General features: G+C 52.6%; 2 protein-coding genes across 2 annotated transcripts in view; both read right to left on the minus strand.

Moving 5' to 3' along the window:
- The window catches only part of LOC133339679 (arf-GAP with Rho-GAP domain, ANK repeat and PH domain-containing protein 1-like), a 16,270-nt gene extending 8,123 nt beyond the window's left edge, over positions 1 to 8,147 (minus strand). The window contains exons 1-4 of the mRNA XM_061547835.1: positions 8,044 to 8,147; positions 5,057 to 5,256; positions 2,027 to 2,112; positions 1,242 to 1,487 (exon numbers count right to left, since the gene is read on the minus strand). Of these exons, the coding sequence (XP_061403819.1) occupies positions 1,242 to 1,487; positions 2,027 to 2,112; positions 5,057 to 5,256; positions 8,044 to 8,105 (594 nt within the window). The 5' untranslated portion in view covers positions 8,106 to 8,147. The remainder of the gene's footprint in view (positions 1 to 1,241; positions 1,488 to 2,026; positions 2,113 to 5,056; positions 5,257 to 8,043) is intronic.
- A 4,162-nt stretch (positions 8,148 to 12,309) lies between these two features.
- Positions 12,310 to 12,541, minus strand: part of LOC133339681 (arf-GAP with Rho-GAP domain, ANK repeat and PH domain-containing protein 1-like) — a 13,218-nt gene continuing 12,986 nt past the window's right edge. The window contains exon 4 of the mRNA XM_061547836.1: positions 12,310 to 12,383. Within this exon, the coding sequence (XP_061403820.1) occupies positions 12,310 to 12,383 (74 nt within the window). The remainder of the gene's footprint in view (positions 12,384 to 12,541) is intronic.

Raw genomic sequence — 12,541 nt, forward strand, 5'->3', positions numbered from 1 at the left:
CGAGCGAGTGGGAGCCGTGACGTCACCGGAGGGGGCGGTGACGTCACCGGAGGGGGCGGGGCTTACCGGAGAGACACGGAGCTGTGGCGCGCGGCGTGAGAGAGAGAGGGAGCGGTGACGTCACCAGAGGGAGCGGTGACGTCACCAGAGGGAGCGGTGACGTCACCAGAGGGAGCGGTGACGTCACCGGAGGGGGCGGTGACGTCACCGGATGGGGCGGTGACGTCACCGGATGGGGCGGTGACGTCACCGGATGGGGCGGAGCTTGCCGTTGAGATACTCAGATTGATGCTCCTGCTGTTGTGGAGTGACTCATGCAGCCAGCGATGGCTGCAGAGTTTGGTAGCACATGTTGTTTGTGTCGTTTATTGCGAACATTCCGTCACAGTTCCTATGATTGCTTTTTCATCGCTTTCATGGCTTTATTTTTGGTGATTTCGAAAAGTGTATTGGTTTGGCCATGTTTGTGTTGTTGTAGTACAGAGTTAGACTGATGGCCTTGATCTAAGTTGTCTTGTGGTTGTTGTTGTTTGTGTTGTTGTAGTACAGAGTTAGACTGATGGCCTTAATCTAAGTTGTCTTGTGGTTGTTGTTGTTGTTGTTTGTGTTGTTGTAGTACAGAGTTAGACTGATGGCCTTAATCTAAGTTGTCTTGTGGTTGTTGTTGTTGTTGTTTGTGTTGTTGTAGTACAGAGTTAGACTGATGGCCTTAATCTAAGTTGTCTTGTGGTTGTTGTTGTTGTTTGACTTGCATCCCACTGGGATTTTTGCACACAGCGTTGGTGTACACGGTGTTCTTTTCTGCAATATTTTGCTGACTTTTCTTGGATTTTCTGTTTGCACTCAGTCACACATAGTCACTTGAAGATGTCTTCTTGTTCATTAAGATGTTTTCTTGTTCATGTTTTTGTTTTTTGTTTGTTGCGGTTGCACCCGATTCAAGAGCCGAATGGCTCACAGGGCTAGATACCTAATACATGAACTTGAAACTTGAAATGAACTTGAAGGCAGGGAGCGGTGACGTCACCGGAGGGGGCGGGGCTTCCCGGAGAGATTCTGAACTGTCGCGCGCGGCGCGTGAGAGCGGTGACGTCACCGGACGGGGCGGGGCTTTCCGTTGAGATACGGAGCTGTCGCACGCGGCGTAAGAGAGAGAGCGGTGACGTCACAGGAGGGGGCGGTGACGTCACAGGAGGGGGCTGTGACGTCACAGGAGGGGGCGGGGCCTCCACCGACCTCACCTCGTGCAGCTCCTGGCTGGAGCCGTAGAGCCGGTGGATCTTGCGGTACCTGCCCTCCGCGTACTTGGCGCGGACAAAGTCGGCGCGCTCGCTCGCGGTGGGCGGGGCGACGCGACCCTCGCCGTGACCCTCGCCGTGACCCCCGCCGTGACCCCCGCCGTGACCCCCGTGACCCAGGGCCTCGCTGGGAGGGACGAGGGCGGCCCAGAAGGAGTTTGAGCGCTCGTTGCCCAGTGAGAGGAGCATCTGGGGAGGGGAGAGCCGTCGTTGTTGAAGTTGTTGCCGTTGTCGTCAGCAGCGTCAGCATCATCGTCGTCATCATCGTCGTCGTTGTCATCATCGTCATCATCAGCATCATCGTCATCATCGTGATCGTTATCATCATCATCATCGTCATCGTCGTCGTCATCGTCGTCATCGTCATCGTCATCGTCGTCATCGTCGTCATTGATGTTGTCGTCAGCAGCGTCATCGTGATCGTTGTCATCATCATCATCATCATCGTCCTCATCGTCGTCGTCGTCGTCGTCATCGTCGTCATCATCATCATCGTCATCGTCATCATCATTATCGTCATCATCGTTATCATCGTCATTGTCATCATCGTCATCATTATCATTATCATCATCGTCATCATCGACATCGTTGTCATTGTCATCATCATCATCATCGTCGTCATCGTCATCATCGTCAGCATCATCAGCATCGGTAACATCATCATCATCATCAGCTGTGTCAGTTGCAGTCACGTGACTCGTCACGTGACAAGTCACGTGACCAGTCACCTGCACGACATCCTCTGTCCACGCCGTCTGGTCGATGGTGAGGCTGCGAATGCGAGACGCGTTTTGACCCAGCGACCTGTGGGCGCCTGGAGACAAACACAGAGTCGTGGTCAGTGCCGTGTGAGTGCAGTGTGAGTGTGGTGTGAGTGTGTGGTGTAGGTGGTGGTGTAGATGGTGGTGTAGGTGGTGTGTGAGTGTGGTGTGAATGTGGTGTGAATGTGTAGGTGGTTTAGGTGGTGTAGGTGGTGTAGATGGTGGTGTTGGTGTAGGTGGTGTAGTTGGTGTAGGTGTTGGTGTAGATGGTGGTGTAGGTGATGGTGTAGATGGTGTTGTTGTAGGTGATGGTGTAGGTGTAGTTGGTGTAGATGGTGGTGTAGGTGATGGTGTATGTGTAGTTGGTGTAGATGGTGGTGTAGGTGGTGTTGGTGTAGTTGGTGTAGGTGATGGTGTAGGTGGTGGTGTAGATGGTGGTGTAGGTGGTGGTGTAGGTGATGGTGTAGGTGGTGGTGTAGGTGATGGTGTAGGTGGTGGTGTAGATGGTGGTGTAGGTGATGGTGTAGGTGATGGTGTAGGTGGTGGTGTAGGTGGTGGTGTAGGTGATGGTGTAGGTGGTGGTGTAGATGGTGGTGTAGGTGGTGGTGTAGATGGTGGTGTAGGTGATGGTGTAGGTGATGGTGTAGGTGGTGGTGTAGGTGGTGGTGTAGATGGTGGTGTAGATGGTGGTGTAGATGGTGGTGTAGGTGATGGTGTAGGTGGTGGTGTAGGTGGTGGTGTAGATGGTGGTGTAGGTGATGGTGTAGGTGATGGTGTAGGTGGTGGTGTAGGTGGTGGTGTAGGTGATGGTGTAGGTGGTGGTGTAGATGGTGGTGTAGGTGATGGTGTAGGTGGTGGTGTAGGTGGTGGTGGTGTAGGTGGTGTAGGTGATGATGGTGGTGGTGTTAGTGTTGGTGTAGATGGTGGTGTAGGTGATGGTGTAGATGGTGGTGTAGGTGGTGGTGTAGGTGGTGGTGTAGGTAGTGGTGTAGATGGTGGTGTAGGTGATGGTGTAGGTGATGGTGTAGGTGGTGGTGTAGGTGGTGGTGGTGTAGGTGGTGTAGGTGATGATGGTGGTGGTGTTAGTGTTGGTGTAGATGGTGGTGTAGGTGATGGTGTAGATGGTGGTGTAGGTGGTGGTGTAGGTGGTGGTGTAGGTAGTGGTGTAGATGGTGGTGTAGGTGATGGTGTAGATGGTGTAGATGGTGGTGTAGGTGGTGGTGTAGGTGGTGTAGGTGGTGTATGTGGTGGTGTAGGTGATGGTGTAGATGGTGGTGTAGGTGGTGTAGGTGGTGTATGTGGTGGTGTAGGTGATGGTGTAGATGGTGGTGTAGGTGGTGTAGGTGGTGGTGGTGTAGGTGGTGTAGGTGGTGGTGGTGTAGGTGTTGGTGTAGGTGATGGTGTAGGTGATGGTGTAGGTGTTGGTGTAGGTGGTGTAGGTGGTGGTGTAGATGGTGGTGTAGGTGTTGGTGTAGGTGATGGTGTAGATGGTGGTGTAGGTGTTGGTGTAGATGGTGGTGTAGGTGGTGTAGGTGGTGGTGTAGGTGGTGGTGTAGGTGGTGTAGGTGATGGTGTAGATGGTGGTGTAGGTGGTGTAGGTGATGGTGTAGATGGTGGTGTAGGTGGTGTAGGTGGTGATGGTGTAGATGGTGGTGTAGGTGGTGGTGTAGCTGGTGGTGTAGGTGATGGTGTGGGTGCTGGTGTAGGTGATGGTGTAGGTGGTGGTGTAGGTGGTGTAGGTGGTGTAGGTGGTGGTGTAGGTGATGGTGTAGATGGTGGTGTAGGTGGTGGTGTGGGTGCTGGTGTAGGTGATGGTGTAGGTGATGGTGTAGGTGATGGTGTAGATGTTGTTGTTGTAGGTGGTGTAGGTGATGGTGTAGGTGGTGGTGTAGGTGGTGGTGTAGGTGGTGATGTAGGTGGTGTAGGTGATGGTGTAGATGGTGGTGTAGATGGTGGTGTAGATGGTGGTGTAGGTGATGGTGTAGATGGTGGTGTAGGTGGTGTAGGTGGTGGTGTAGGTGGTGGTGTAGGTGGTGTAGGTGATGGTGTAGATGGTGGTGTAGGTGGTGTAGGTGATGGTGTAGATGGTGGTGTAGGTGGTGTAGGTGGTGATGGTGTAGATGGTGGTGTAGGTGGTGGTGTAGCTGGTGGTGTAGGTGATGGTGTGGGTGCTGGTGTAGGTGATGGTGTAGGTGGTGGTGTAGGTGGTGTAGGTGGTGTAGGTGGTGGTGTAGGTGATGGTGTAGATGGTGGTGTAGGTGGTGGTGTGGGTGCTGGTGTAGGTGATGGTGTAGATGGTGGTGTAGGTGGTGTAGGTGGTGGTGTAGATGGTGTAGGTGGTGTAGATGGTGTTGTTGTAGGTGGTGTAGGTGGTGGTGTAGGTGATGGTGTAGGTGGTGGTGTAGGTGGTGGTGTAGGTGGTGTAGGTGGTGGTGTAGGTGATGGTATAGATGGTGTGTGAATGTGGTGTAGGTGGTGGTGTAGGTGGTGGTGTAGGTGATGGTGTAGATGGTGGTGTAGGTGGTGGTGTGGGTGCTGGTGTAGGTGATGGTGTAGATGGTGGTGTAGGTGGTGTAGGTGGTGGTGTAGGTGGTGTGAGTGTGGTGTGAATGTGGTGTAGGTGGTAGTGGTGATGGTGTAGGTGGTGTAGGTGGTGTAGATGTAGGTGGTAGTGGTGATGGTGTAGGTGGTGGTGTGAGTTTGGTGTAGGTGTAGGTGGTGTAGGTGGTGTGAGTGTGGTGGTGGTGTAGATGATGGTGTAGGTGGTGGTGTAGGTGTTGGTGTAGGTGATGGTGTAGATGGTGGTGTAGGTGGTGTTGGTGTAGTTGGTGTAGGTGATGGTGTAGATGGTGCCAGTCTTAGTGTAGTTACCAGCGCACTGCGTGCACACGAGCACGGCCAGGTTGAGCGATGTGATGGTGTAGTTGGTGGTGTAGGTGTAGATGGTGTAAGTGGTGTTGTAGATGGTGTTGGTGTAGATGGTGCCAGTGTAGTTACCAGCGCACTGCGTGCACACGATCACCGCCAGGTTGAGCGATGCCCACGCTGGACCCGCCGCTCCACAATCGGCGCAAGAATCGTTCCCGGCGGCCGCCACCAGCCGGCCCAGGACCTCGGGGTCTCCGAGGGCCTCTTCCTGAGCCTCCCGAAGCCTGGCGAGCCACGTGGCGCGCTCAGACTCCGAGTCCGTCGAGAACCTTGGGGCAGTGACGGGGGGAGACGCGTCGTGAAGTGGTGGTGTTGGTGTTGGTGTAGTTGGTGGTGTAGGTGGTGGTGGTGGTGTAAGTGGTGTAGGTGGTGGTGGTGGTGTAGGTGGTGTAGGTGGTGGTGGTGGTGGTGTAGGTGGTGGTGGTGTAGGTGGTGGTGGTGTAGGTGGTGTAGGTGGTGGTGTAGGTGGTGTAGGTGGTGTAGGTGGTGGTGTAGGTGGTGGTGGTGTTGGTGTCAGTGTTGGTGGTGGTGTAGGTGGTGGTGTAGGTGTGGTGGTGGTGTAGGTGGTGTAGGTGGTGGTGGTGTAGGTGGTGGTGGTGTTGGTGTCAGTGTTGGTTGTGGTGTAGGTGGTGGTGGTGGTGGTGTAAGTGGTGGTGGTGGTGGTGTAGGTGGTGGTGGTGTAGGTGGTGGTGGTGTAGGTGGTGGTGGTGTAGGTGGTGGTGGTGGTGTAGGTGGTGTAGGTGGTGTAGGTGTAGGTGGTGGTGGTGTAGGTGGTGGTGGTGTAGGTGGTGGTGGTGTAGGTGGTGGTGGTGTAGGTGGTGGTGTAGGTGGTGTAGGTGGTGTAGGTGGTGTAGGTGGTGGTGTAGGTGGTGGTGGTGGTGGTGTAGGTGGTGTAGGTGGTGGTGGTGGTGTAGGTGGTGTAGGTGGTGTAGGTGGTGTAGGTGGTGGTGGTGGTGTAGGTGGTGTAGGTGGTGGTGGTGGTGGTGTAGATGATGGTGTAGGTGGTGGTGGTGGTGTAGGTGTAGGTGGTGTTGGTGGTGTAGGTGGTGGTGGTGTAGGTGGTGGTGGTGGTGTAGGTGGTGGTGGTGTAGGTGGTGGTGTAGATGATGGTGTAGGTGGTGGTGTAGGTGGTGTAGGTGGTGTAGGTGGTGTTGGTGTAGGTGGTGGTGGTGGTGTAGGTGTAGGTGGTGGTGGTGTAGGTGTAGTGGTGGTGTAGGTGTAGGTGGTGGTGGTGTAGGTGTAGTAGTGGTGTAGGTGTAGGTGGTGGTGGTGTAGGTGGTGTAGGTGGTGGTGGTAGTGGTGTAGGTGGTGGTGGTGTAGGTGGTGGTGTAGATGATGGTGTAGGTGGTGGTGGTGGTAGTGGTGTAGGTGTAGGTGGTGTAGGTGGTGTAGGTGGTGTAGGTGGTGGTGGTGGTAGTGGTGTAGGTGGTGGTGGTGTAGGTGGTGTAGGTGGTGTAGGTGGTGTTGGTGGTGTTGGTGTAGGTGGTGTAGATGGTGATGTATATTATGGTGTAGTGTATAGTGTAGTGTATAGTGTAGTGTATAGTGTAGTGTGTAGTGTATAGTATAGTGTATAGGGTAGTGTATAGTGTAGTGTATAGTGTAGTGTGTAGTGTAGTGTATAGTGTAGTGTATAGTGTAGTGTATAGTGTATAGTGTAGTGTATAGTGTACTGTATAGTGTAGTGTATAGTGTAGTGTATAGTGTAGTGTATAGTGTATAGTGTAGTGTATAGTGTAGTGTGTAGTGTAGTGTGTAGTGTATGTAGTGTAGTGTGGTGTGTAGTGTAGTGTGTGTAGTGTAGTGTGTAGTGTAGTGTGTAGTGTATGTAGTGTAGTGTGGTGTGTAGTGTATAGTGTGTAGTGTATAGTGTGTAGTGTATAGTGTGTAGTGTATAGTGTAGTGTATAGTAGTGTATAGTGTAGTGTATAGTGTAGTGTATAGTTTAGTGTGTAGTGTATAGTGTAGTGTATAGTGTAGTGTATAGTGTAGTGTATAGTGCAGTGTATAGTGTAGTGTGTAGTGTAGTGTATAGTGTAGTGTATAGTGTAGTGTATAGTGTATAGTAGTGTATAGTAGTGTATAGTGTAGTGTATAGTGCAGTGTATAGTGCAGTGTATAGTGTAGTGTATAGTGTAGTGTATAGTGTAGTGTATAGTGTATAGTAGTGTATAGTAGTGTATAGTGTAGTGTATAGTGTATAGTGTAGTTTATAGTGTAGTGTATAGTAGTGTAGTGTATAGTGTAGTGTATAGTGTAGTGTATAGTGTATAGTAGTGTATAGTAGTGTATAGTGTAGTGTATAGTGTAGTGTATAGTGTAGTGTATAGTAGTGTATAGTGTAGTGTATAGTGTAGTGTATAGTGTATAGTGTAGTGTATAGTGTATAGTGTAGTGTATAGTGTATAGTGTAGTGTATAGTGTAGTGTAGTGTATAGTGTAGTGTATAGTGTAGTGTATAGTGTAGTGTATAGTGTAGTGTATAGTGTAGTGTGTAGTGTATAGTGTAGTGTATAGTGTAGTGTATAGTGTAGTGTGTAGTGTATAGTGTAGTGTATAGTAGTGTATAGTGTAGTGTATAGTGTAGTGTATTGTATAGTGTAGTGTATAGTGTATAGTGGTGTATAGTGTAGTGTATAGTGTAGTGTATAGTAGTGTATAGTGTAGTGTATAGTGTAGTGTATAGTAGTGTATAGTGTAGTGTATAGTGTATAGTGTAGTGTATAGTGTAGTGTATAGTGTATAGTGTAGTGTATAGTGTAGTGTATAGTGTAGTGTATAGTATAGTGTAGTGTATAGTGTAGTGTATAGTGTAGTGTAGTGTATAGTGTAGTGTGTAGTGTAGTGTATAGTGTAGTGTGTAGTGTAGTGTATAGTGTAGTGTATAGTGTAGTGTGTAGTGTATAGTGTAGTGTATAGTGTAGTGTATAGTGTAGTGTGTAGTGTAGTGTATAGTGTAGTGTATAGTAGTGTATAGTGTAGTAGTGTATAGTGTAGTGTATAGTGTAGTGTATAGTGTAGTGTATAGTGTAGTGTATAGTGTAGTGTGCGGCTACTTGTATGTGACTTGAGGAGTGGTGATGGTGAACGTGGTAGCTGCCTGCTCCTTCACACTCATGGTTCGCGTGTCGCAGAAGAGCAAACCCAGTCCTGCCTCAAGCTCCTGGTGACAGCAAAGACAGATCACAGCTACACACACACAGCTACACACACACACAGCTACACACACAGCTACACACAGCTACACACACAGCTACACACACACACACAGCTACACACAGCTACACACAGCTACATACATACAGATACACACACAGCTACACACACAGCTACACACACAGCTACACACACACACACAGCTACACACAGCTACACACAGCTACATACATACAGATACACACACACAGCTACACACACAGCTACACACAGCTACATACACACAGATACACACAGCTACACACACACACAGCTACACACACACACAGCTACACACACACAGCTACACACACACACAGCTACACACACACACAGCTACACACACACAGCTACATACACACAGACACACACAGCTACACACACACAGACACACACAGCTACACACAGCTACACAACAACAACAACAACCGCCATTCGCCACGTGGCAGTGACGTCACCACGACGCTTGTGCCAGGCCAAGTGCACCTTGAGGCCATGTGAAGTGTCGAACGCCCGCTGGCAGGAGGTCACGGGGCAGACCCAGCAGGTGCCATGGGTTGTACTGCTGTGCCAGGCTAGGTGCAGGAGGAGGTCACGGGACAGACCCTGCAGGTGCCATGGGTTGATTGCCGTGCCAGGCTAGGTGCAGGAGGAGGTCACGTCACAGACCCAACAGGTGCCATGGGTTGATTGCTGTGCCAGGCTAGGTGCTGGAGGAGGTCACGGGACAGACCCTGCTGTTGCCATGGGTTGTACTGCTGTGCCAGGCTAGGTGCAGGAGGTCACGGGACAGACCCAGCAGGTGCCATGGGTTGACTGCTGTGCCAGGCTAGGTGCAGGAGGAGGAGGTCACGGGACAGACCCTGCTGTTGCCATGGGTTGTACTGCTGTGCCAGGCTAGGTGCAGGAGGTCACGGGACAGACCCAGCAGGTGCCATGGGTTGACTGCTGTGCCAGGCTAGGTGCAGGAGGAGGAGGTCACGGGACAGACCCTGCAGGTGCCGTGGGTTGTACTGCTGTGCCAGGCTAGGTGCTGGAGGAGGTCACGGGAAAGACCCTGCAGGTGACTGCTGTACCAGGCTAGGTACAGGAGGAGGTTACGGGACAGACCCAGCTTGTGCTATGGGTCGACTGAGTGAGATGACTGGCTGATGCACCACCTGTGCCCCCTACAGTGCCAACTTGCTGTGCTTTAGCCACCCGGCGCTCCGCTCGTTGTTGTGAGCGTCGCTCCTCCGCCCTCCGTTGTTGTTGAAGGGCGACTGCCTCCAACTGCCCAGTAGCGTCCTTCACGAGCCTCCTTCACAGAGGCCGATCTTGACACCGCTGGTACCAGTGATCGGCAAGTCCACTCAGCTCCACGTCCTCCTGTACCACATCACTCCATCTCTTCTCTAGCCTGTGCCGTGCCCATTTAGCCCCCTCGATCTCACCAAACAAAAGCTGTTCAGGCATGCGGCCTTGCCTGCCGGAGGAGCTCACCGATGGGAATGTGTCCAGATCTTTCGAGGATTTGTGAGCTCCTCACACAATCCAGCCTGCAGGTTTTAACCCAGGACGGATCGTAGGCAGGCGCAGATGGCCCAGTGGGAATGAAGATCCAATTACCATTCTTTTCCTTAAGGTTGGTGATGGGTGAGGCGCTTGCAAGTTACTTTTTTATTATGGAATTGATCATTTGTGATCACTAGCTACCAGAGGTCGCAAACGGGTACCCGATACCCATACCCTTCCCGATACCCGGCTACCCGTACCCGGCCGGGTATGGGTACGGGTACGGGTACAGGTAGCCCTTTGCGACCCTGGTGCGGCCGGGTATGGGTACGGGTAGGCCGTGAGTCACTGGTGAGTAACCGTTTGTCACTCATTTCGGGTAGGGTACAGGTACGGGTAGGGAACGGCTACTCGTACCCGGCCGGGTACGGGTACGGGTACCCATTTGCGACCCTGGTGCGGCCGGGTACGGGTACGGGTAAGGAATCAAAACCCGTTTGCGACCTCTGCTAGCTACTGACGCAGATTCCATCTCCTTCACAACCCGCGCCCACCACCACCACCCATCCTTGCATCGCCTCACGGCTCTCCGAATCTCCGAGCGAAGGCTCCGGTAAGCCTCCTCATTTTCCGATGTTGCATGTTTGAGACGATGGGAGTAGGCCTGTCGCTTTCACTCAACCAGCCGGAACACCTCCTCCGGCAGCCACCATCTCTGGGGAGGTCTGGACAGCGTACATGAATGCAGTCCAGCAGATGTTCTTGCTTGGACCCGGCATGCATCCACGATGCTGTGTGGATGCGCCGATGCCGGAACAGCGTGGTTGGTGATTACAAAATCCACGAGCTGCACAGGAGTCTATCAGCCTCCTCCTACCGTTGTTATTGAGCTGATCTGGCACACGCCTTCCAATCACTCCAGACCAGGTGCCATCATCATGAACCAACTCGGGCATTAAAGTCACCCAACCAGGATGACTCTATCCCGAGGGGCCACTTTAGCCAGCACCCGTGACAGGAGGTTACAGAAGGCATCCGACTCATTAGCCTTGCCTGCATCCCTCCACGGATGTTCATCTTCGTTGGGGGCATAAGTAACCACCACCACTCCTCACCCATTGTTCATGGGGAAGCGAGCCCACAGTAGGCTGGGGCTTACAGCTTCCCACACCTCACCGCCACGCTCCCACGCCCCCTTCATTATTTTGATCAGAAGAGCCACTCCCTGTTGTTTGGAAGCTTCCAGCCACCCAGTGGAGAACTGTCCACCCCTCGTGATGATCGGAGCCAGGACCGGTCCACTGGTACCGGTCCAGCTCCCGACAGATGAGTGGCAGCCTCTCCTCTGTGCACTCAGACACCAGAACCGGTCCACTAGACCTCCTGTATTCCACAGAGTGGCCCAGGTGGTACCGGTCCAGCTCCCGACAGAGGAGTGGCAGCCTCTCCTCTATGCACTCAGACACCATAACCGGTCCACTAGACCTCCTGTATTAAACAGAGGCCCAGGTGGTACCGGTCCAGCTCCCGACAGATGAGTGGCAGCCTCTCCTCTATGCACTCAGACACCAGAACCGGTCCACTAAACCTCCTGTATTCCACAGAGGCCCAGGTGGTACCGGTCCAGCTCCCGACAGATGAGTGGCAGCCTCTCCTCTGCACACATTAGAACCGGTCCACTAGACCTCCTGTATTCCACAGAGGCCCAGGTGGTACCGGTCCAGCTCCCGACAGATGAGTGGCAGCCTCTCCTCTGTGCACTCAGACACCAGAACCGGTCCACTAGACCTCTTGTATTCCACAGAGGCCCAGGTGGTACCGGTCCAGCTCCCGACAGATGAGTGGCAGCCTCTCCTCTGCACACATGAGTACCGTCCACTAGACCCCCTGGCTCAGTCCTTTGTTATGTAGACTAGCCGTAGTTTCAAGCCGCACCAACCTTACCATATTAATAAAAAGGGGGCCTGTCCTGACTCATCTCCCCCTCAACCAGTATATATAGTAGTATCTCTTGGAATTTCTCATTTACTTGATACAGCAATCGTGCTGTGATGGTTCCACCTGAAGACGGAAGCTTGTGTTGCCTCTGAAACGTCGTGATTTGATTTTTTGTACTTTTTTAAACTTTTATTAATTTAATTTTTTTACCTACGTGGTGACTTTACCGAAAAAACCTAAGAATATGAACCCTTGCAGTCACGAAAGCTTCAAATCTAGAAATAGACCCCCTGTATTCCACAGAGGCCCAGGTGGTACCAGTCCAGCTCCCGACAGATGAGTGGCAGCCTCTCCTCTCTGCACTCAGACACCAGAACCGGTCCACCAGACCTCCTGTATTCCACAGAGTGGCCCAGGAGGTACCAGTCCAGCTCCCGACGGATGAGTGGCAGCCTCTCCTCTGTGCACTCAGACACCAGAACCGGTCCACCAGACCTCCTGTATTCCACAGAGGCCCAGGTGGTACCGGTCCAGTTCCTGACAGAGGAGCGGCAGCCTCTCCTCTGTGCACTCAGACACCAGAACCGGTCCACTAGACCTCCTGTATTCCACAGAGGCCCAGGTGGTACCGGTCCAGCTCCTGACGGATGAGCGGCAGCCTCTCCTCTGTGCACTCAGACACCAGAACCGGTCCACTAGACCTCCTGTATTCCACAGAGGCCCAGGAGGTACCAGTCCAGCTCCAGACGGATGAGTGGCAGCCTCTCCTCTGTGCACTCAGACACCAGAACCGGTCCACTAGACCTCTTGTATTCCACAGAGGCCCAGGTGGTACCGGTCCAGCTCCCGACAGATGAGTGGCAGCCTCTCCTCTCTGCACTCAGACACCATAACCGGTCCACTAGACCTCCTGTATTCCACAGAGGC

This window comes from Lethenteron reissneri, unplaced genomic scaffold (genome assembly GCF_015708825.2).
Source record: "Lethenteron reissneri isolate LAM-NWPU_2019-01 unplaced genomic scaffold, ASM1570882v1 scaffold_203, whole genome shotgun sequence".
NCBI classification, from domain to species: domain Eukaryota; kingdom Metazoa; phylum Chordata; class Hyperoartia; order Petromyzontiformes; family Petromyzontidae; genus Lethenteron; species Lethenteron reissneri.